Here is a 23689-nt window from a genome sequence, read left to right as displayed (position 1 = left end):
GGATGACCTGAAAACTCGATCCATCAGAGTATTTCAGATGTTCGATTTGAATTCAATACTTCGAGATCAAATATATTTTGATTTCGAGTAAAATATTTTGTAGTCCCCTGTTATCGTATCACTTTTTATATGTAAACATAGTTCAAAGTTCGAGGATGTGATTACATATGATATCTGAGTTGTTGAGTTTTTGATCAGTTCTTCATTAGATAACTAGAGAAAAACCTCTAATAAATCAATTTTTATCTCCTGTGAAAATGAAAATAACACTGTTACTTTTTGTAGTTTTCTCAGTGTTTATAACTACAAATACTTTTAGTTTATCTGTGGACGAACAATGGAGTAGTTTCAAGGTATGATATTTTGTCACCAAATCAAACTATTCAATAATAACTGCAATACTACGCTAACAGTGGACTACAAACCTTTTGACCACTTGAAACGGACCCAAGTCCTCATCAACAAAACCACGTGTCGAGGTGTTAAAATAACGGTGTTGGGATAGAACTCCAGTGATATTCTTGTTCCGAAGTTAGGTTAGGTTAGATTAGATTAGGTACCCACACTCATTCACACTACACCAAATAAACCCAGCTTCTTAACAAAGCCGATTAGTGTCTATGGTGAGTGGTCTTTCAGGTCAGATGGTAAGAGTACGGCTCTGCCGAACTCTAAAAACCTGATTCGGTCCCCAGCGGGGCAAGCACAAAGTATATGCTCTGCTGTTTCGTCGTTAATGACTTAGTCGGATAGTCAAGGTGCAAGAATCCCTCTTGATACTTCTACCTTCCCATATGAGTGTTTTGCACGTCAGCTATACCTGATGCCGCCTTAGAATCAACCGTGCAGGTCTTTTTCGCCTCTGGTTTTGGTGAATCATCACTTGAGCGCAAACGTTTGCTAACCTGCTCACGGGGGGTTTGTTCCTCCACCTGAGACAGATTCTGCGTACGCCGCTCAAGAATTTGGTGCAAGGCGGTTTCATAAGGTAACCCACTCTTGATGAGACGACTCGGTCGTTTTCTGGCTGCACCACAATAACTTTTTTTTTGTTCAGTTATTGGATCAGGAGTTGGAGAGATGAGAAGCTCTCGTTACTGATCTGAATTTACAGGGAAGTCAGTTGGAGTCATAAGCTCGACATCCATCTCCTCTGTAGACTCAACGTCAGAAAGAATTTTTAAGTTTACTCCGTTCATAAAAGTCCCGCGAGTAGCTGGGAAAGATGAACAATCACGGCAGAGCCCCGCATTACCGTGACAAGACGATGCTACGACGAGAGGGCACCCAGTATCTCGAAGGTTCCGTAGAGGCAGCTGATAAGCTCAGTGTCATTCGTCCTCTCGATACGGATACACACACCTTACGATTAAGCTATCGTTGGGATGCCATTCAGTTAGGGAATAACAGAACCACAAGTGATTCTGTCATTCCCGTATTCAGCGGGGCTACGTGGAGGCAACCGATGGCCGGTTTGCTCAACCCCCACATCCCAAACTGCAATGGCTTGGGATGTGGGGGTTGAGCAAACCGGCCATCGGTTGCATGTTGTTTTTGGCACTCCCCAAAAACAACATGCACAGTGGTTCAGGCAGTGAAAGATGAACAAGGACCGCCAACCCGATGTTACATGGAGAACAGTTGGGGTCGTTTGGTAGATTTCATCTTTCCTGTAGAGTAGGGATCGGATTCTTTGGTTACTTAATGGTTCAATAAGGGTATCACAAGTAAGTAGGATGATGTGTCATTTAGGATTTCTTTTACCTCCACTGATGAAACTTCTCTCGGCAGAGAAATTTTAAGGCCGCATACTGCAAGGCGGATTATAACAACCACCAATACAAATATAACAGATAACATCTATGATTTGCTTGATGTACTGATTCTATCTCCGAAAGTGTATTAAGTGTATTATTTTTTTAGGTATCGCATGGCAAATCTTACGCAAACAAAGAGGAGGAAGCAAAACGTCGTGCCATTTTTGAGACTCATCTTCGGGAAGTAGAAGAACACAACAGAAAATATGACAATGGAGAAGTTACTTGGAGAATGGCGATCAATAGATTTTCCGATTTAACACCAGAAGAGATGAAAATTTACAACGGTGTACGCCGCACACCTAAAGGCGGTCTTGCTACGTTCGCATAATGCGTATAATTTTGAAATTGTAGGATTTTTTCACAAAAAAATATCTTCGTTGCAATATTTCACAAAGTTGTGTATTGAATGAAGTAATTTAAAAAACTGTTATTGAGAAAATATCATTTCTATAACGCGTTCTATCATATTATTTTGCTACCTCAAGACAAACCCCTGGTGTGTTTAGTACCTGATTATTTCCTATTTGAATTTATACAAAAGAACCAAGTACGGTCTCCTGTACTTTTTTGATCTATTGATCAAAAGTCACAATAACAAAAACTTATGTGCATAGCTTTTTAAAATTCATTGAAAAATGTCAGCGGAATATGGTCAACAATGTTTTTTGGGGAATGTTACTTGGGGAACCAGGCTGTAATAATATCCTAGTATCAGTGGAATGCCACTGTCATTCATGTCCATGTTGTTTTCCAAAATCATCCAGACCGTCATGTTTCTTAAGTTTTTGAATTTAAATTGAACTCGCAAAAAGTTTGGATCAACTTATACGTTATGACATTAATTTTGATACCTTTGTAATTTGTCTCGCATAGGTATGTGCTGAAACTGAATAAACTTTATACATACCTATAGTCAGGTCTGTGAGATATTCAACAGATATGCGAAAAATCTGGCACTTAGTACGGTTCTATTTATGGGCTACTCACTGGACGATGAACTTTTGGGTCAACCAAAAACTGCAACTACACTATAGTGTTTGAACATATGTATCGTTTTGCTCAAACATATTTTGGATAAATATGGTTGAACATCTAGAATAGTCGGATATTCAAAAATATGTCCATGTTCTCTTTCATGTTCAACAAGAGCTGTGGGATTTTTGATATTTAGTTTCTTAGGGTTCTGAATCTCGTTTATCAAGTTATCGTCCGGTTTGACCAACATAGCAGTTGGGACAGCTTTCACAGTTCAATTTGTACTGTATGTATGAACTGTATTTTCATTTAAAAAGGTTGTTTGAATATGTTCGTTAATAAGTGACATTCCAAGTTTTTCGGGTGAATCTTTACATATGGTATTTTATGATATTTGGTGTAGACTCTTGTATTTTGGGAAGAGGAACTTCTTTTTTTAATCATTTCTCGAAAGAGGGCTCTTGGAAAATTATTTTTTACAAGGTCTTTCTCGATTAATTGGAGATTTTTGTTACGGAATTCGGGATTGGAAATGTCAATTGCTCTTGATTTAAAATTTCTATGTGTATATTTTATTTATATATTATTATTATTTATTCTATATTATGTATATACAGGGTCATTCAAATTCGTTTCTGTACATGGGGATCTCGTAAACGATAAGAGATAGAGTGTCGGTTAAATTGTGGCAAAGTTGCGTATTTTAGAGACCTATTCAATGATGTGAAAAAATCGAATATAGCTATTTTGGTTCTAGAGATATACAGGAAAAACCAAAAAATCCCAAATTATGTTTTTGCCTATATCTTCTTTATTCGCAGACATATTGAAAATCTGTTCACATTTTGCTATTGGCACTCGATGTGGGCTATCAGAATATGTCCACGAATCTTTTATACAGGGTGTCATCTGACTTGGGCCACCCCCATCTTTGAATTTTCAAACACGAACCTGTATTTTTTGTTGTAGTTTTGTGTGAAGAAAGATCTTTCTCACCCTTAATGAATACTCAGTTCATGATCATCTCTTGAATAGATCGAAACATTATCATGAAGGACCTTGTATCACTGACGTGTGTAAAAAATTGTTTCCCATCGTGATTCGTTGGATTAAATTTGTTTGCTATGAGTAAATACGTAAAATAAATATATCTCATACGTTGAATCGAACTGATTTTTTTATTTCAACTAAGGATTTAAGTGAATTTACTTTGTTAATAATAACCCAGAAAAATGTATTCCAAATGGACTAATTCATTTTTCTGTACAGTAGCTTGGAAAAATTGATTTCTAATAACATTTATGGGACCTGCTGGGCCACCCCTATATACGTCAATGTCTTGTAAACAGTATTAGATGCCGTAAGTATATCGTGTTTACTTGTACAGCTTGTACTTTGTACTCTTCAGTATGCAGTTGAAATTTCCGATCTCTTGAACTCTTCCATGTCAGTATCAAACATTGTATATTTACTTTTAAAACAGATAATAGTAAAATATTTTCAAGGAGTAAATAAGAAATAACTATTTTTTCTTCTCTTATACTTTTTTCACAATCAGTATGGACTCTCAACTGTCTGCTGAAGAAGAATGGAAGAAATTTAAGGTATAATTTGATTATTCATATATATTTTTGTATAATAGAAGTTATCCATTTTGTTCCACTCGCATTTTTCAAGATTTTCTCCCCGTTTATTGTTTGAATTGATGTTATTCTTGTTTTCCTGTAGTTTATGTAAATGACACTCGACATAACCTATTATAAAAATATCAATGCATAGTAATTTGAGATTACTAATCACAAATGGTACTTACAGCTTGAACATTTGTATTTGAAACTTCAATAGCTATGCTATGTCCTCACGGGAGACCAGTTTTTTTTGTTATTTCAATGAATCATGGGTGACTCACTGATGGAGATAGTCGACATAGGCGTAACAAAAGACCTTTTGAGTTTGAAGACTGAAATGTAATTACATTATTTATTTTTATAAAATGAATACATTGGAGTTATGTTTGTCTATCTATGAGTGTGTCGTGTGTCTATCGTAGAAAAAACCTGAATGAAAATTGAAATGGGAATATTTTCTAGAATAATTTTTTGGAAAAAACTTTTCAGTTTTCTACTTCTCCATCATCGAATAGAGAAGCCTTTGGAAAAATCAATCTGGAACAACTACTTTCAACTTTCAAATATGAACATTGAATCACACGAAAATAACTTTCATTCTCACACACACAGAGACTGTGTATGTGAATGAAAATAAATTGCCATTCTCATCGATCATTATTGTTCTTTCATTGTTCATGCTTCCGAAATATGTTTTCGGTTGTTCTAATTATAATCATACGATCGTTCTGATATATAGATATATATATATATATATATATATATATATATATATATATATATATATATATATCGTCAGTACCGGGCAGGCGGTCCTCGATTGAAGACAAAATGAGAAAAACTAAGAAAGTACTTGATAAAAATAGCTGCGTAAACGCAAGCGAAACATAAGTGGAATCATCTATTGGTGTGACACCCAAGTCAACTTGCCAAGTTTTTATGTCAGTGTTGGTGGTTTGACCAATCAACCGACAACTGCGGTATATATATATATATATATATATATATATTTATTTCAAGATATATAGTGAACATATGTATCGTAGAAGTGAACAAAGTTTTTCCATTCTTGAAATTCTTCTAGATTTTGTTATAAAACAATAAAATTGAGAACTAGATATTCACTTAAACGTTTCCTAATCATTAAAATTTCGACAGCCTCGACAAAAAAAAATGTTTTTCATCTATTTTTGTTTTCAGTCAGAACACAGTAAATCCTACTCTACTCCGGAAGAAGAAACACGGCGGTTGGCGATTTTCAAAACTAATTTGAACGAAATTCGAGAACATAATAAAAAATATGACGCGGGTGAAGAATCATACTTCCTAGGAATAAACCAGTTTGCCGACCTGACGAAAGAAGAATTGAATAAGATGTTATATTTTGAATAAAAGTTGACTTTCTCTAATCAATAATATGTAGTCCTGTGAATATCATTTTTGTCGGAAACTTATTTGAAGTTAGCATCATTTGGTGAATGAATTAATGCATTTTCCAGTTACCAAAATAATTTTCATGTTCCAATTCAGCAGAGGGCCCATCATACTCAGCATCATATTGCACGTCAATTAAATCAAAATGGTTCTTGAATTAAAACAAATATGTAGGGAAATTACCAAATTTGATCAGAAACCTACTTATATACCTGCTGCAGCCTGCTGTACCGTGCTTATTGCTTTTCCTCCTTCCATAATGACTCTCGTTCCTTGGAGAAGAGTTAACATGTCCGATAATAAGATCCACATCTTCGCTGAGAACTTGCTGTTTTGAGCCTTATTACCCCACTTTTCTTTAAAGATCACTTCACCAATTTCTTTTAGCTTTCACGAGAGTTTCAATTCTGCGTTCCAAAAACGTGCATAAAAGTATTCTTGCAAATCAGTACATCACTCTTTCCATCTAGCAATGAGAAACAGACCGTAGCTTGCCGTCTGCTGTCCTTTGCATCATCATACTGACCATGACTTCTTCGTTTTACAGGAATGATGACCATCAGACCCATTAAAAAAGAGTTTTGATTCACACTGTCTTTCAGGGCATAGAAATTGTGGGTATTGTCGGCTTATGCAGGACATAATCACACCGAAACTTACACTTGCAGCTGAACTGAAACAAAACAAGACATAATCTATTAAAAAAATTAAACTATCAAGTCCAGCAGAGATGCTTAAAACTTTAATACAAGCAGAAAATAGTAATAGTATAAGCGAACTTTGGAAAATATCCAAGTAAATTTAGAAATTTAGCTTTAAACAAGGTACTGAACATAAATTCCTTTGGAAAAATGAATAAAATAGACGGATATCTGGCACAACAATAACTATTAGAATTAAGTAAATATATTATACACACCTCTTGTTTTGGTTCAGTTTTTCCTTCTACCAACACGTTTTTACAGTTCACATAAGATTTTCCTTCACTTCTACGATGTTTCCTTTCATTCCAAATTGATTCTCCCTTTTTCCGTTTTTTGGCCGTGTCACTATTTATTTCCATTTTCTATTCTACCTAGACTTAATTCTATCTAAAACTTGTGACAACCAACAGGTTTTATTGCAATTTAGTGATGTTATCTGCTTATCTACCATAGACAAATCTCACATTCAACAGGTTATTACCTAGCCTTGGTGGCACTTAGCCCGTTTTAGCCAAACCAGCTGGCCGATTCATACCTCTCATGTCATTTGTTTGGCCTTGTTTGAACAGCTATTATTAGTCATGGCATTTAGCCCGCTTTTTTGGGCCCAACTCAAGTTTTGATATATAAATTTAACCGCTGATCTCTAATTCAAATTTATCTACGCCACTGTGAAATGCATCTTCTCTGACGCAGTAACTGACAGAGTACAGAAATATTTTGTATTTACTATTTTATTCTGCTTGATTAGTTTTGGTTAGTTGTTGTTGGTCAAGCTTAGTATTTCCAAATTATCAACGTAGTTGAGGTGAGTATTTGTTGAAATTCGTCTGAACTGATCATATCCGTTTTTGTATGTAGACTTTCAAGGTTATGATACCTATACATTGTGAATTGAATAAGAATATAGCTGTTGTTCGGTTTCCGATCATATATTTTTTAGATAAGTAGATAAGGATTTCTTAATCAATTATCCATTTTTATAGATTATGAAAATAACAGTGTTACTTCTCGTAGTTTTGTCGGTCGTCATGGCTACACAACTGTCAGTGGAGGAACAATGGAAAAATTTCAAGGTAGGTACCTACCCATTATGATATTTTCATTGGTTGCATTTAGAGTTACATTCATCCATAAATTCAAATCAGTCATAATGCATACAATACAATGAAATCACTGGTATCATTTGATAATGTAAATATATGTTGATGAGTTACAATTAAGCTGGGATATAGTTTTTGATATCAGAAATGATAACAGTCCGTAAATACAATGAATTGTAAAATATAAAATCAGACCACCCAGCTATTGTTTAAATGTACCTATGATGTACGTGGCAACAATGGAATAGTTGAATTGTGAACTCAAATAGGAAAATTAAATAGTCCATTCCCAGAGAGCAGAAATACATTTTGAGATTTTTGATGTAAAGATGAGAAATTATCCAATAGATTACCTACTACACTGAAATTCCACCCAAAATAAATCATACAATAAACAATCGGCGTCCCTATGAGTAAAAATAACTTCAAAAATTCAGAATGGAACGATAATCAGTAATTAAGTTAGAAACATGTATTTTTTCTTAGGATCAATAAATTTATTATCATTAATATAATGTCACCCTCCTATTTAACTCTTTGGAAATAATGGTTATAGCTCCCCCAACATATCAGCCAATTCCATCACATATATATCTATGAAATGCACATTTCATTGCTTGATCTGTTTTGAAATAAATTTAAATTTATTATACATTCTAATTATAGCATAACCAAAAGTTCACAGACTAAGTACTAACAACATCGTCCATTTATTTTTTTATCGAAAAATAACAGTTGCAGAAAGGGATTAGGAGAGGTAATTCTAAAGCCAAATAAATCATTAGCATTACAAAAATTTTTGAAAATATTCTGATGCATTTCTTATTCAATTTGAAATGGAAAAAGATGACTGTCCAAACTGATGGGTGATGTTAATTTCAACCCTCTTATTACTTGAAAATTATTATTACTCATAAAAACAATTTTCTAGTATCACCAAATTTTTACAGAATACCCATAGAATGGGTTATTAGACTATCAATAGATTAGTTAAATCCAATTCATTTTTCATGAAAAAATTTCAACAGTTCGTTGGGAATCGGGATGATAATTCCCGCCTCCTTATATGAAAATCAAATTTCCAATTGAAATAATTTTTCTAGCGTCACCAAATTCTCATAGAACATTTCAACGTGGTTTGAAAATTTTGACCAAAATAAATACTGAGAGGTGATCAAAGAATATGAACTTTCACGACCGGAGATTAACTGTGTAAAAGCTATTTTCTGGGTTTTTTGGCTGTGGTTTGCAGGTTTTTATGCTCGACATACTGAGGGTTGTTAATTTATACCCTTTTACTATTTACTCATTATTCCACGTGAAATGAATTTTCTGTCATCACCAATTTTTTTCAGACAGTCAACAATTGAATGTATTTTATTTTTAATTGAAAAATTTCGACTGCACGATGGGACTTGGGGTCGTAATATTCACTACCACAACCGAAAACCAGAGTTTCCACTAAAATATTTTTTCTAGCGTCAATTTTCATAGAAAACAACAGAATTCAATACATTTTTTTGTGACGAAAATTCGACTGACCGAAGGGGACTAGGGGGAATTCCCATCACCACAATTGAAAATCAAAATTCTCTCTCTATTCATTTTTCTAACATCACTAAATTTTTAAGAAATAGTTTATTGTTTAGTTTGAAATGAAAAATGTTGATTGCCCAAGAGGCTGAATTTGACCGATGGCATGGGTTTTGTATATGTAGAGTAGGCAGGGTGAGTGTAGGCCCACAGCACTTAAGCCACATGTGATCCATTGTAAATCCTCCCAAGGAGTTGTCCTCCTAGGTCATCGTCCATCCTGTCCTTTCCAGGAAGGTGGATAGGTCTCTGGGATACCTCTCCTTTATATCGGCAGGTGTAGGCCAAGACTCGCCGAACACACACTCTCTTATTGACGATAACCCCGGGCACTCGCACAGGACATGCCTGACAGTCTCATCTTCCTGTTCACACATCCTGCATAGAGGTGTGTCCACTAGCCCCATATTGTGGAGGTGTTTCCTTAGTTGACAGTGGTCAGTCAGAAATCCTACTGTTAAGCGTAGATTTTTCCTGGTCATCGCCAGATATTTCTTCGGCGCCAGCTTCCCAGGGTCGCCATGGGTGATCTTAGCAAAATTGCATCCTTTGATTTCATCCCATCTTTTTAGGGATTGAGCATGGGTGTGATGTTTGGCTAGTTCCGCAATCGTCGAAGTCATCAGACTGTAGGTGCCACTGGGTTCTAAAATTCTTAGTCCAGCCGCTTCCTTGGCTAAAAAGTCGGCAATGCGATTACCTTCACTCCTGTCGTGCCCTTTAATCCACCTCAGGATAATGTTATTATCTACCAAGGCTTTGGCTAAATCTTGGTGGCACTCTAGTACTAGCCCTGAGGTAACACGTTGTCTCTTCAAAGCTAATAGAGTTTATCTGCTATCAGTGCAGATTGTTATGTTATTGCCAGAAATTCCTTTCCTGGTTATTTCTTATGATGTGATTGAGATACCAGTCAGTTCTGTTCGAACCACGCTGGTATTGGACTTGGAAAACCGATGTAGTTTTGGACTTATTCGCATATACCTGAGAAAACCTCACACGAACAAGTCGATGAAAATTAAGGTAAGTTGCCAACTGCCCATTCATCCAAAAATGGGCCTTGTTGCTTATAATGATTTTTCAATGAGAATGGGGAATGTTCCTCAATTTGGGTTATTACAACAAATGCAAGTTTGAACAAAATGAAGTTGAGTTTTTCAAATTCACTTCGAAAAGTATCCAAATTGATGTTTCAAATGTTGAATTTTAATTTTTAAAAGGATTTGTTTCTAATTCACATATTGGCAACAGCGCCTATATCAAGTTGAAATAATGTATACGTACCTAGATATCTTTATAAATCAACAATCAAGGCAAAATATAAATTATAGTTCAATACCACCTCCACAAGCCACATAAACAACAGTTGTTTTGTTATTTATTTATTTAGAGGAAGATAGGTTAGGTGCACAAAATGTCATGTCACAGAATGTCTCGAAACTCGGAACATAAGTAAACAGAACAGCACGCCTCTGAAATATGTCATCTTTGTTTGTCTCATACAGGTAACAGATTCATTGTCCTTTATTAGCTATAACCGATGTTGCCAAATGGTGAAATAGAAACGAATCCCTTTAAATGTTGAATGCATTATTTCATTCCCCTTTTTTAAGTATTTAAATATTTTTTTAAAGAAAAAGGTTGAGATGATAAGTTTAAAATGCGTTGTTTTAAGCTCTTTTATGAAAATTACTTGATTTTCGTCAGGAGGAACATTCCCCATTAAGGTCAGTTGCCAACTACCCGTTCATCCAAAAATGGGCCTCGTTGCTATTAATGATTTTTTGATGAAAATTAAGGTCAGTTACCAACTGCTCCAGAGCCCATTTAGCGAACACAGGTCGTTGTCTGTGGTCGTTTACGTTCAGTTCTTGGGCCAGTGGAAATTTTATACGAGTGCAGGCCCAAGTCACGACGCAGAATTCGTCAAGTTGTTGGTCTGCGAAAGGTCGAGTTCTTGTGAGCGACGCGAAATCGACTGCCTCAGATCCTCTTGCACACTCTCACAGACAGCGGCGATGTTTTCGACAGATCTTGTGTTTCGTTCCACGTACGGTTGTTGGTCGATCGTTAACTGAACCAGTAGACTCAAATTTAGCCTCCACATGGCGTGTAGTCCTCTCGGTAGAACGATTATGGCGACCGTATTATGGGCGAAGGACGCGATACGTTGCCTAAACGGAACACCCGTTTTGATAAAACAATTTTATTGTTTACACTTGTTGAATGCTATACCCATCCATGGTGACTTGGGAAAACTGGACTGAATAAATGACTACTGATTTGACAGATGTAGCTTCAACAAGATGGCCGTTATCAATTATCAATGTTCGGAAATCCCTGTTGGAAGACCCTATACACGTAATTTATCATTTTTGAAATTTCGACAACCTCGTCGAAAGTTCATCATCATCCATTTTTGTTTTTCAGTCAGAACATGGTAAATCCTACCCTACCCCGGAAGAGGAAACACGGCGATTTGAGATTTTCAAAAATAACTTGAATAAAATTCGAGAACATAATGAAAGATATGACGCAGGTGAAGAATCTTACTTTATGGGAATAAACCAGTTTGCTGATTTGACAGACGAAGAATTCAGGAATCAAAACCTGGGATTAGAAGAAGAACAAGATTAAATTGAATAAACTGATATATCATAAATGAAAACTAACACCTTATTATCAGATATCAAAAATAATTTTCAAAATCCAATTACAAGATGAGGAAAAATGACTAACGTGTTATAAAGTTCGAATAAAAATTTAAAAAATTTGTTTATCCTATTTCGTACACTAGACTCATTTTTGAAACTGCCCAAAAGGGTTGAAATTCACACCTCCAAGGACTCTTAGGCAGTCATATTTTGCAAATTCAAACCCAGAAAGAAATTGGTTGAAATAATCTGAAGAATTTTGTGATGCTAAAAAGTCATTTCTGTGAGAAATGTTAATAATTTCCATTATGTTGGTAAGCAGTAGCACCCCAAATCCCTTGACAAAATGTTACTGAGGAAAATGAATAGGTTTAATTGTTGATATACTGTAAAAAAGCGTTTTCATACTAACTTGCTTGATAAAGCTTTTGTATGGCAAAACAATTCCAAAAGCCAAAGCAGGATTTTCCGTTACTGGAATTCATGCTTCAAATCCAGATATATTTACAAATGAAGACTTTCTTGCTGCTGAACAGATGATGAGCGCGACCAATTGAACAAAACTCCAGGGGCAGAAGTCATTCCTTTTAGCACAGATCCACCTGGATCAGCACCGAATTCGCCATCACTTAAATTGAGATAGCTCTAGATAATAGTAGGTACCATGATGTCTCCCGCTGTTTCGCAGTCGTTAATAAATCGGTAAATATTCGATTTGAGGGCACCCGGCGATTTTGAAAAAATTTTTGAGTGTACTTACGTATTTTAATGCGTAGATTACGAATCCGAAAGAAAATAGCGGCGCTCTCCCTTATTTACAAAATTACGGCCCTTCAAAGTTCAGAAATGGGCAACTTTTCAGCCTTCTTTTTCACAAGATAAACTATTTAAAAACACAAGCTTCTATTCACTAGTCACCTTTACACCTTATTCCTCCTTCCTTGACATTTTTCACTTCAACAATCAACATTTTTCCAATAAAAATGTTGAAAAATGTACGGAGCTGCTTTTTGGTTATATACCGATCTCTGTATTTAACGTTTTAAGGTTAATGGCATAGTTGGTACGACTGATGCAAGCATTCGTTTTTTATTCAAGTTTTTTATACGAAAAATGTTGATTGTTGAATTGAAAAGTGTCAATTAAGAAGGAATAAGGTGTACCTGAAGGTGACCTAGTGAATAAATGCTTGTGTTTTTAAATAGTTTATCTTGTGAAAAAGAAGGCCGAAAAGTTGCCCTTTTCTGAACTTTAAAGGGCCGTAACTTTGTAAATAAGGGAGACCGCCGCTTTTTTCTTTCGGATTCGTAATCTACGCATCAAAATACTTAGGTACAGTCAAAAAATTTTTCAAAATCGCCGAGTGCCCTCAAAACGAATATCTACCTATTTACCAGAAACTAGAAAAAAGAAAATAATTTGAACTCTGTACGAACTGTATGAAAAAGTATAGCAAAAAGTATATCATTAGCAAAAAATAGTTCTCTAAGATGAGAATAACCAACAGTCTTCGTCAGAATAACGAGCTTTGGTACATATGATTTCGCCGTGTCTGGCAATGCCGGTGAATTTTTTTTTAAGGTTATTGTTCTTCAATGAAAGTTGATTATTCTCTGATAAAAAGATGGTTTCTCTCAAGTGACCGGCGTTACTCTTCCTTACCCTAAATCAGTGAGACAAAAACCATTCTAATAATACCAGCAATCTCATTTTGCAAGACGATTAATGTAACAAAACAGTAGTTATGTTGAAGAATGGCGAAAACAAGATGAATAGCTTGTTTAATGTTGATTCAACATAAAGGCAACAGGAGAAAGGATTGACATAAGAGATACTATCGACAGTTAATGAATTGATTTTGAAAAGGTTCAACTCAAAATCATTCGATTTCAAAATAAAAATCTTTTTGAAATTTAATTCAGCCCATATTAGAAAAAGAATTTGATGAAATTATTATTCTATGCAGAAAATCTACGTATTCAAAATATCCTCATAACAAAATATACTCTTCAACAAAAGGACCAAAGCATATCTAAAATTTTGATAACAAAAATTTTTCGATCACGTCTCCACCTCAAACTTCTCAATGGAAACTCGTTGACAAAATATCAAGTAGTTAAATATTTCTAATTCTGTTGCAAAACCAGCAAGTGATAAATTTGAAAATCCACGGCTTTCAAACTCGAAAAACAGTGACACTGAAAACCCCAGCCGCGAAAGTCTAAACCATTTTGTCATTATTGTTGGGGTATTTATAATATAACACAACAATCACATGTTAATTACACGCCAAAAAAAAGTAAAAATTATTCATTCTAGCAATATTATTTTTAGGAAGCACATGGCAAATCTTATGAAAATGAGGAAGAGGAAGCAACACGTCGTGCCATTTTTGAAACCAATCTTCAGAAAATAGAAGAACATAACAAGAAATATGATAACGGAGAAGTTACGTGGAAAATGGGTATCAATAAATTCGCCGACTTGACACCAGATGAGATGAAAAAGTTCACCGGAGCCCGAAAACTTAAGCCTGATGGTCTAGCGACAGTTGCATAATGCATACCTTCATTAAACTGAAGCATTTATTCATATACATATATTTCTGTATAACTATTTCTAAAGTATTTTATAACATGTTGATGTGTCGAATAAAAAATAATTAAAAAACTATTTTATTTCATTGAAAAATATCTACCTCTCATATGAAGACTCCTATCTATAGAAAACTACAACTCCATTTTTCGATAAATGAACAGTAAAAACATTTTTGAAAACAAGCTTTCATTTACATGCTCTGAAAAGAAAATAATAAACTTGAAAATCAATCAAATGCATAATCTTATCGCATTACACATTTTTATATAATATAATACATTTAGTGTCTTATAATTCTCGCTCAAGATCAAGTTACACATTGTATTTTTGCTTTTTTTAGACAAAATCGCGACCAATTATGTAATATAATAAACTGGTGGGTTAGAATTAATGTTCTTTTTTTTCAAACATGTAAAAAGGCTTGTTTTTAAAAATGTTTTTTATTATTAATCAGTTATCGCCAAATATGCATATTATGCGTCATTGTTGCGTGCTAAGTTCCTATACATTTGTTCAAGAAACACCAAACCACAATAGAAAGCTTAATACTGTGACCAAACCAGCCTCAACCTTAGCTGAGTCGTAACTCTTTGAAATTGGTATGGCGGCCATGTTGTCCGCTATTTTTAATTTTCCCCCTGGAATCCTTTCATTTGATAAATCATTGAAATGTACAAAATGACGTCATTTCAATTTTTCGTATACTTTTCAGCAAAATCTTTTAATACTGATATCACGGGAGTACATGAAAAATAACTATGGATATAGATTATAACTGTCGTTATAATCTATATCCACTTTCAAATAACAGTGGGACTACTTGCGACGGACATTACACAGCATATTGCAGACACGTGGCATGAATACAACGATTCACACGTGTTCACAATTTCGCCAAAATCATTGATGAGGCATATGTCCTCTTTTATGAACAGGAGGGAACGAAGCAGCACCTTTGAGGTGATTTTTTTTCTTTCTTTTTTTTTATAATCTTAGTTCTTTGATGAAATAATTTTTATTTCATTATTATAATCAAATATTATCAAAATAGATTTTTACAAGTAGATGAATTTTTTATTGAGTAACTATGGTGCCTGAATGCATTTTAAATATGTATTTTATATTTTATGTATATGACCGGTGATAATTAGCAGAATATTACTTTATTCAAGATTTTATATATATACATGTGCTGTGTTTTCTTTTTTTGACTTTTCCAATATCATTTGAATTATGATCTGACTGGAATAAAATTATTTTTATTATTATTATTATGGAATGTAACACTTGAAAACAGAACATATGCTGGTGTGAGAAAGTTAATATATGTGTGAGTAAAAATTAAAAAAAGATTTGATAGGTAATACGAAAATACAAGCATTTATTCATAATTGAAAACTTTTTTCATGTTCTTAGAAAATATATTGACTCATACCCCCTTCAATCCAATAATCAAAAAATTATTTGGATATTCAACACCTATTCGACAAAAAATTTTATAAAAATGAGAGTAAAGCAGTTGTGTAGGGAGGTTGATACTTTTTTTCTACAATGAATAATGTCTATTTTTTCATTTACTAGTCAAAATATGCATTTTCAGAAAACAATTTGAATATTTAACATCTATTCTGTAAAGGGGAAGGGTGAATAAACTGTTTTTATCTATACAAAATCTCTATTTTCATTTTCTAGCCAGAATACGCTTTTTCTATAAATTATTTAATTTTTCAACTTCCAAAACTGAAAGAATATATCTTGAAATAGATTGACAGTTTTTGTAGTTTCACATATTTTTATTTGTTTTCTGTTCATTTCTTTTTGTTGTATTATTCTTGGTATGTTTTTTTAAAATTTGTTTGTTACATTGTTCCTACTACTACTATAAACATGTAATTTTTCTTGGAATTAATAAATTTATTCAATTCGCGAAATTCTTAAGAAAAAGATACGAGTAAGGTGAGAGCGTGAAGGGATGAATACAATTTTTTCCTCTATAGAACTTCTGTATTTCCATTTCCTATTCAGAATATGCATTTTCAAAAAATAATTCAAATATTTGATATCAATTTCGCAAAACATGCATATGCCTTTTTCCGGGATTGTTGACCAACATTCAACTACTACCAGTTTGAAATTTCATGATAGTGAAAATGTAAGTGACAAATGTGATTTTTTTGATAACTCCCCGAGCCACTATTAGGGAGCATCTGGCTTTTTGTAGTCCGTCGCCATATAACGTTGCAGTTTCGCCCCAACTTTAACTACATGACTTTTCGATCGCAAGTCAGGGGTATTACCACTTGTGACAATACACCGCTGAATTGTGAATTTAAAATAAGAAATATTGTGTGTAGCAACTTATGAAATAAAATGAAACCCTTTCAATTTTTTGTACTGAATGTCAGCTATGAACCTTAAAAAGTATACTATGAATTGATTTCAGAATTATTCCATCAAGTCAAAACAACAAATTAGATTGGACCAAAATGGGTTGTATTTCATACAAAAAATATCACAGCCACGAATATCACGATAAAGGTTATTCAATACTTATATTTCGACGCATTTTGATAATCAGGAATCACGCGATATCCTAGCCATGTGCCTCTTGTGAATTTGCTGCATCTGCGTCTCAAGCCAGTCCGCTCTATATTCAATAACCTCATACTCTACCAATGTTCCTCTTCTTCTCAGAATTTCCATTTTTTCCACAAAATCGATTGGCCCTAAAAAATTGTTATTTAAGCAAATTTTCTTTAGCGCGAGTCTTTCCCTTTGGATCTAAAATGTTCGTTGAAATTTTTGCTCAAAAAATAAGGTGAATTTTCATTTTTCTCAAAAACTATTTTATTTATTTTTTTCCCTACAAAGTAATCCCCCTCAGAATCACACCTTAAAAGGTAAGACCTCGTTAGTCCTTAGCTCGCACAAGTTTCTCAACTTCTGAGAGTTGTCGTTCGTATGGGGGCGGCAGCTGATTAACGGAAAAACAGATTTTAAACAGATTTTTTTTTTGTGTCAGCGTTTTCTCCAATCCTCCAAGCAGTTCTGATAAGCACTTTTTGGTATGTCCTTGAGCTCTCTTAGAGATTCAGTTTTCATCAACTCAAAAAGCCGTCTCCTCAATCTTGGGAACAGAAAAAAGTCGCATGGTGCCTAATCTGGTAAATACGATGGTTGAGGCATGATTACGGTGTTGTTTTTGACCAAAAAATTACATATAAGCAATGACGAGTCAGCTGGTGCATTATTGAGATGCAAAAGCCATGAATTGTTTTTCCACAATACCAGACGTTTTCTTCGTATTGTTTCTCGCAAGCGGCATATTACTTCAAGATAATTCTCCTTATTGACCGTACGACCATGTTGCAAGAACTTCTGATGCACTAAGCCACGGTAATCGAAGAAAACGCTGAGCAAAACCTTGATATTTGACTGAACTTGGCGTGTTATTTTTGGTCTTGGCTCTTTCATTGGGACGATTGGACTTCGATTTAGATGTCATAACCATATACCCATGATTCGTTAGCAGTTATGACTCTTTTAAGTAAATCTGGATCGCCGTTGACGTCATTCAACAGTTCCGGAGCAATGCTCATGCGACGGTTTTTTGGTCAAAATTCAGCAATTTTAACTTGTCTGATACATTAGAAAAAACTTTCTAATGTAAAAATCTGTTCTTATACGTAATAAACGATAATTTTTCAAACAGAAATTGAAGGGATCTTTCAAAAAATGATTCTTGCTTTCAAAAACTATTTCATAATGTACAAACATTTTTATTGAATCTTCCTGAAAGGCTGAATATATTCAGGATGTTTAATAGATTATTGAGATATCTACATGATATGTATTTCCTGAGCATTGATGATCGCTATAAGGTTTCTTTGGTCAAAATTTAGCAATTTTGGAACGAACTTCGCTGACACACGTTTCATGCCCAAAATTTCCGAAAAAATTGCATGGCATGATATGCCGACATCCTCAGCAACTTCTCTGATAGTGATTCAATGATTTTCCATAACAATTTTCTTCACTTCCTCAACATTTTCATCAGTTGTTGATGTGCTGGTGCGTCCAGGACGAGAGTCGTCATTATCATCTTCTCGACCTTCCGTGAAAACTGTGTACCACTTGTAAATTTTTTCTGTCATAGGTCATCACCCGAAGATGATTGTGGATACTAATAATCGAAACGTCGTAAAGTAACTTGGCTTGAAATCTTTCAATTTTTATTTCTTTTTTATTGTTCAATTTTCAATTGTTGCTTGTATTTTTTTTGTAATTTCAATTCAAAGTTTTTTGTGCTTAATATAATTGTTATTTTCAGCTATTCATTTCAATTTTATTGATTCTTTCAGGAATTTCAAATCATTTTATATCATATTAGACAATGGAAGTCGCAACTAATGAAGTTTACTATGAAACATTGTCAACCACCTTCAAACCAACATTTTTCTGACTCAGAGTACAATCACCGTACACCACTGTCAACATTTTAAGTGTTTTTTGAGCCCTTGCTTCCATTTTTTACACAAAAATTTGATGCAAATTCTTTGATCCAATTTTTTTTATAGCAGAAAATCACCGAGCATGCAAAACACTTCTAACTTTTATGCTCCTCACAAACAAACTAAACTGTGAACATATGTTCCAGACGAGTATACCAACATAAAAAAATCACTAATCGAACGTAAGTAGCCCTCGAAATGGAACATTCACCTTATTTTTTGAACATTCCACATACTTGATACTCAGGAACTTTTGATACCTATAGTATGCATGAAATGTATGTGGCCAAGTGATTCATATGGTCAACCGCCGATCAGGTACTGTTAGTTTTTTACACATGTCTGTTCTGGTGATTTATTTAAAGGTTGGTACTGGACCATGAAGTATAAACAAAAAGAGGTTTGGTACCAGTTAGAAACAGCAACATGTTCCTATCTGTTGAATTAGTTCCACCTAGACTAACACATATTTCATAATTAGTTGAACAGTTGAAAAATTGGGCACAAATATCTATGGTTTTTTGATTTCATCTACACACTACTGGTATTAGAATGGGAAATGTTCCTCCTGACGAAAATCAAGTAGTTTTCATAAAAGAGCTCTAAAACAACGCATTTTAAACTTATTATTTCAACCTTTTTCTTTAGAAAATTATTTAAATACTTGAAAAAGAGGAATGAAATAATGCATTCAACATTTAAAGGGATTCGTTTCTAGTTGTAGCAATTCGTATATAAAAGAGTTTTTTGTCTACACCAACGTGTTCAAGGAGTGTTACTTCGAAATTTCTATGAAGAAACAAACCACAAAATAAGTAAGGAAAACCTCAAAATCTTACATATATGTAGTAAAGGAAGAAAAATGAATTTGTTGGAAGCCATGGAAATCAATAAATCAATTAAAAACTCAAAATATAGAACCCTTAATGAACAAACAGATTTGTGAATTTATAAAGATGACAACGCAATTAATCACAGTTTGAAGTTTATGTACTTGGTATTAATGAATGTAGGTATATATCTTATTACCTACTCTCGGATATATATACCTAGATATTTCTCTTAGGTCAGTAGTGTTATAATACTTGAGAATGGTGTAAAAACCGAAACCTTGGTCGTATTTATATCAATACATTAAGTAAGTGGAAATTGGACAAAGTATTTTATCTATCATTTAATTGAAGATGAATTTCCACAAAATAAATAAGTCATCAATATCACAAAAAACTGTTTTTTTAACTTATGTTCCAAGACATTCTGTGACATGATATTTTATGCACCTAACCTATCTTCATGTATATAAATAAATAACAAAACAACTGTTGTTTATGTGGCTTGTGGAGGTGGCATTGAACTATAATTTATATTTTGCCTTATTGTTGATTTATAAAGATAATTTTCCTTTTTCAAAGTAGAATATCTAGGTACGTATAAATTATTTCAACTTGATATAGGCGCTGTTGCCAATGTGAATTAGAAACAAATCCCTTTAAAAATTAAAACTAAACATTTGACACATCAATTTGGATACTTTTCGAAGTGTATTTGAAAAAATCATGAATTAAACTCAACTTTATTTTGTTCAAACTTGCATTTGCTGTAATAACCGAAATTGAGGAACATTCCCCATTGTCTCGATTAGATGGAAAATTTGTAGTATTTCTACAAATATTGTTAGCATGTAATAGTAGTATTGAAATAAATTTAATCTCTAAAACCAATACGGTTCAAGGAGCTGTGGAAAGGTTTACTTGAATTTTTATAAATAATTTTTATTCATAATTATTTATAGCTTTGTCTATGTTAACATCAATAATTATTTAAAACTTTATAAATGTCACTTACAAATTATAATAAATATGTTGACAATACTATACTCGTAAAATGTGAATGGTATAAATAATTTACACTACTAAGAAAAAAGGCTCTCAAAATACATATCACGACTAACTATGCTTATTCGAGACCTTTAGGGATACTCTTTCACTAAATTAGGTGAACCTAATAATCTTTCGACATTCGAGTGAGATTCAACCATAGAGAGAGTCCCCGAAGGCACGATCCTCAACTGTCATATACATGCCTTCTTCCTCATAGGTAGAATCGTGTTTGGCGAGAATTCTCAAGAGAGGGCGCAGCTTCAACCACCACTGATCAGTTGGAACACGTTTCCTGCAAAAAAATTCCATTTAACTTATGTTTGTAAATTAAAATGAAATTTCAACTGAATATTAGGTTGTTTCAAAAGTTTTGCCTCTTCAGCTCTTTACCATAGGATGTCGTTAGACGATTTTCTGCCAATTTTTCTCAATCATTTGGCAATGATAGTGTTAATGATCGCGCTGTTCGACGTCGGTTTGCGAAACCAGGACGAGGATTTAAGGACCCTGATGAAGACTGACTCATTACAAATGGTGCGTGGGATGGCGTATGAACTGGGCGTCAGCTCCTATGAGGTTTTTTTGGTTTGAAACGTTTTGGAAAGACCCAGAAGCTGAAAAGTGGGTGCCCCACAATTTGAATGATCAGCAGAAATTTTCACGTTTCGAGTTCTGTTCTTTTTGCTTTTGCGCAACCGAAATGATCCTTTTTGGATCGAATCGTCAGGTATAATGAAAAAAAAAAAAAGCGATTTATTTCCAACAGGAGTAACCAGTTACAGGAAATGCTATTATTAAAGAGTATATATGAAATGAATATTAAAAATAATGGAATATAGAATATATAAAAGTAAATGCTAAAACAAGATGTCATATCAAATCGTGTCAACAAAATGTTATGATCGATGCCTCTCGTGTGGTATTGTCCATCAACTTTTAGAAATAATGAACTTCCTTTTCGCGCTCTCAATTGATGTTTTTGGTAGTCGTAAACTGGATTCCATAACATAGAGCCATACTCTAACTTAGATCTGGCATACGCAAAATATAGCAATTTTAAGGTGGCAATACTTTTGAAGTTTTTGCCATTTCTGTAAATGAATCCAAGCATCCTATTTACATCAACAATCATATTCCTGATGTGTTGTAAATGTTAATCTACTGTTGTATGTTATACCTACATTTTTTATCTCATGTACGCGATTGACTGTAGTATTGTTGAATGAATAATCGTACTTTAAAGTTCGCTATTTTGTTGTAAATGATATTATTTTACATTTGGATACGTTCAGTTGTAGACGGTTATTGTTACACCAAAGTTTGATTACATCTAATTCATGTTGGCAGTCACTAATGTCGTCGATTTTATAATATAGTTTCAGGTCGTCTGCAAATAGTAGGCTAGAAATATTCAAAGAGGTTGCCAAGTCATTAATAAAAATTAAAAATGAAAGAGGTCCAAAATGAGAACCTTGTGGTACCTCAGATGTAACTACGTACTGAGCCGATTTGAAAGATTCATATTCGACGAAAGGTTTTCTGTTAACTAGATATGATTCGTCTGCTACTGTGACAGATATCATCGGCACTGTATCATTCATAGGAAAACCTAGAAGAGGTTATGCAGAAAACTTAGTCGTCTTAGTCCAGAAAAAACATAATATGAGCCCATTCGAATAGGTCACATTAGCATTCACCAAGAGGACCAAGATGTAAGGTAGGCAAGGTGGGGAGTAGGTCTAAAGTTAGTATATTCCACCCTCCACTGCAACTTGTGAGGGTTCATTGTTATTCACACCTATTAAAACTCAACAAAATAAATTCATCTTTTCAATAGAGCTGACTACTTTATTTGACAAATGATTTCTCAGGTTACTTGGCAAGAGTGAGACTACCAAATGCTGACAACTTAATTCTATCCGTGGTGGGGTAGTCAGAGAATAAGTGCTTTGCTACTAGGGCCTAAAATTTTTTTGTGAAGAATAATCTACTTCATGGTAGACAGACCATGGTACATTATCCTCAATCTAGTGAGGACCTGATAGGCGATCAGTCCGCGACTACCTTGGTGAGGTAGGTAAGCAGCACAAATATGTCGCTTGGGAAGTAGATCCTCTGTGACACATTCCATAGATACTCCTTCCAATGGAATATCCCCTATTGGCCATACTAAAGAGATTCCAGTTGATTCCAGAATATTTTACAAAAGAGAGTTTTACACTTCTGGGATATATAAAAAAAATATGTTTGAGTCTGATATCAGCGCTCCATTCGCAGTGCTATCTTCTGAAAAATTTGAGAACGGTACATAAACATTCTCAAATGCTGATGGTGTATTACGAGCAAGTGGAGAATCGTATGCGTTATGGTGTTTGTTTCTGAGAATGGTCAACCATGTCTCAGAAAGTTTTCATTGCACAAAAAAAATTATCAGGTGCATCATGAATGTGCCTAGTACCGAGAGTTGTAATTTTTTTTTCAGCAAATATGAAAATTTGACAGTCTCATCGTTATATATTTTGAATTGTGTCTTTATATTTTCAAGAATAGATATAGTTTTGTGAAGAATTCTGATGTACATTAAGTAAATAATCCTCAAAATCACTTCCATGTACCAATTTGTAAAAATAGAGTACATTTCTGCTCTCCTACTAATCATGGCTGACATGAATTCAATAAATTACCGAATGAATTGAAAAACTGTTCTTTGTTATTGACTTTCAAAAAGCAACTCGAAAAATTACTTGTTACAAGATGTTTCAATTCAACAGATGAATTCTTTATAAATA

General features: G+C 34.0%; 2 protein-coding genes and 1 long non-coding RNA gene across 9 annotated transcripts in view; 1 reads left to right on the top strand and 2 right to left on the bottom strand.

Annotated features, from left to right (window-relative positions):
• Positions 1 to 181: 181 nt before the first annotated feature.
• Positions 182 to 14597, top strand: LOC111510026 (cystein proteinase inhibitor protein salarin). The gene is made up of 6 exons (XM_074172243.1): positions 182 to 353; positions 1924 to 2145; positions 7343 to 7369; positions 7548 to 7637; positions 11688 to 11891; positions 14246 to 14597. The coding sequence occupies exons 1-6, from the start codon at positions 258 to 260 to the stop codon at positions 14468 to 14470; spliced, it is 864 nt and encodes a 287-aa protein (XP_074028344.1). The 5' UTR covers positions 182 to 257; the 3' UTR covers positions 14471 to 14597.
• Positions 4243 to 4964, bottom strand: LOC141481062 (uncharacterized). Its single transcript, XR_012464729.1, has 2 exons — positions 4609 to 4964; positions 4243 to 4549 (listed from the first exon to the last, which is right to left on the bottom strand). It is a non-coding gene; the product is annotated as an uncharacterized lncRNA (long non-coding RNA).
• Positions 14598 to 16980: 2383 nt separating the features above from the next.
• Pfk (ATP-dependent 6-phosphofructokinase) overlaps positions 16981 to 23689 on the bottom strand; it is a 41218-nt gene continuing 34509 nt past the window's right edge. For 4 of the 7 annotated variants that reach the window (XM_074172055.1, XM_074172056.1, XM_074172054.1 and 1 more), the window contains 2 exons: positions 21104 to 21192; positions 16981 to 17235 (listed from right to left, as the gene is read on the bottom strand). In XM_074172055.1, coding sequence (XP_074028156.1) covers positions 17084 to 17235; positions 21104 to 21192 — 241 coding nt within the window. In that variant the 3' untranslated portion in view covers positions 16981 to 17083. Of the gene's footprint in view, positions 17236 to 20776; positions 21193 to 23689 lie in introns of those variants that run through there. The other 3 variants (XM_074172059.1, XM_074172060.1, XM_074172058.1) reach the window with 1 other exon arrangement.

The sequence above is a fragment of the Leptinotarsa decemlineata genome, unplaced genomic scaffold (assembly GCF_025532065.1).
Source record: "Leptinotarsa decemlineata unplaced genomic scaffold, Ldec_3_MD MMD2_tig00000035_RagTag_RagTag, whole genome shotgun sequence".
Classification (NCBI taxonomy): domain Eukaryota; kingdom Metazoa; phylum Arthropoda; class Insecta; order Coleoptera; family Chrysomelidae; genus Leptinotarsa; species Leptinotarsa decemlineata.
This window is presented reverse-complemented; position numbering and strand designations above follow the sequence as displayed.

Bases quoted from the DNA above. Each gene is read 5' to 3' on its own strand.
- LOC111510026 (XM_074172243.1), top strand. From the start codon at position 258: ATGAAAATAACACTGTTACTTTTTGTAGTTTTCTCAGTGTTTATAACT. The intron at 2,146-7,342 runs TAATGCGTATAA...GGTCAAGCTTAG, and splicing joins GCGGTCTTGCTACGTTCGCA to TATTTCCAAATTATCAACGT. The intron at 7,370-7,547 runs GTGAGTATTTGT...CCATTTTTATAG, and splicing joins AAATTATCAACGTAGTTGAG to ATTATGAAAATAACAGTGTT.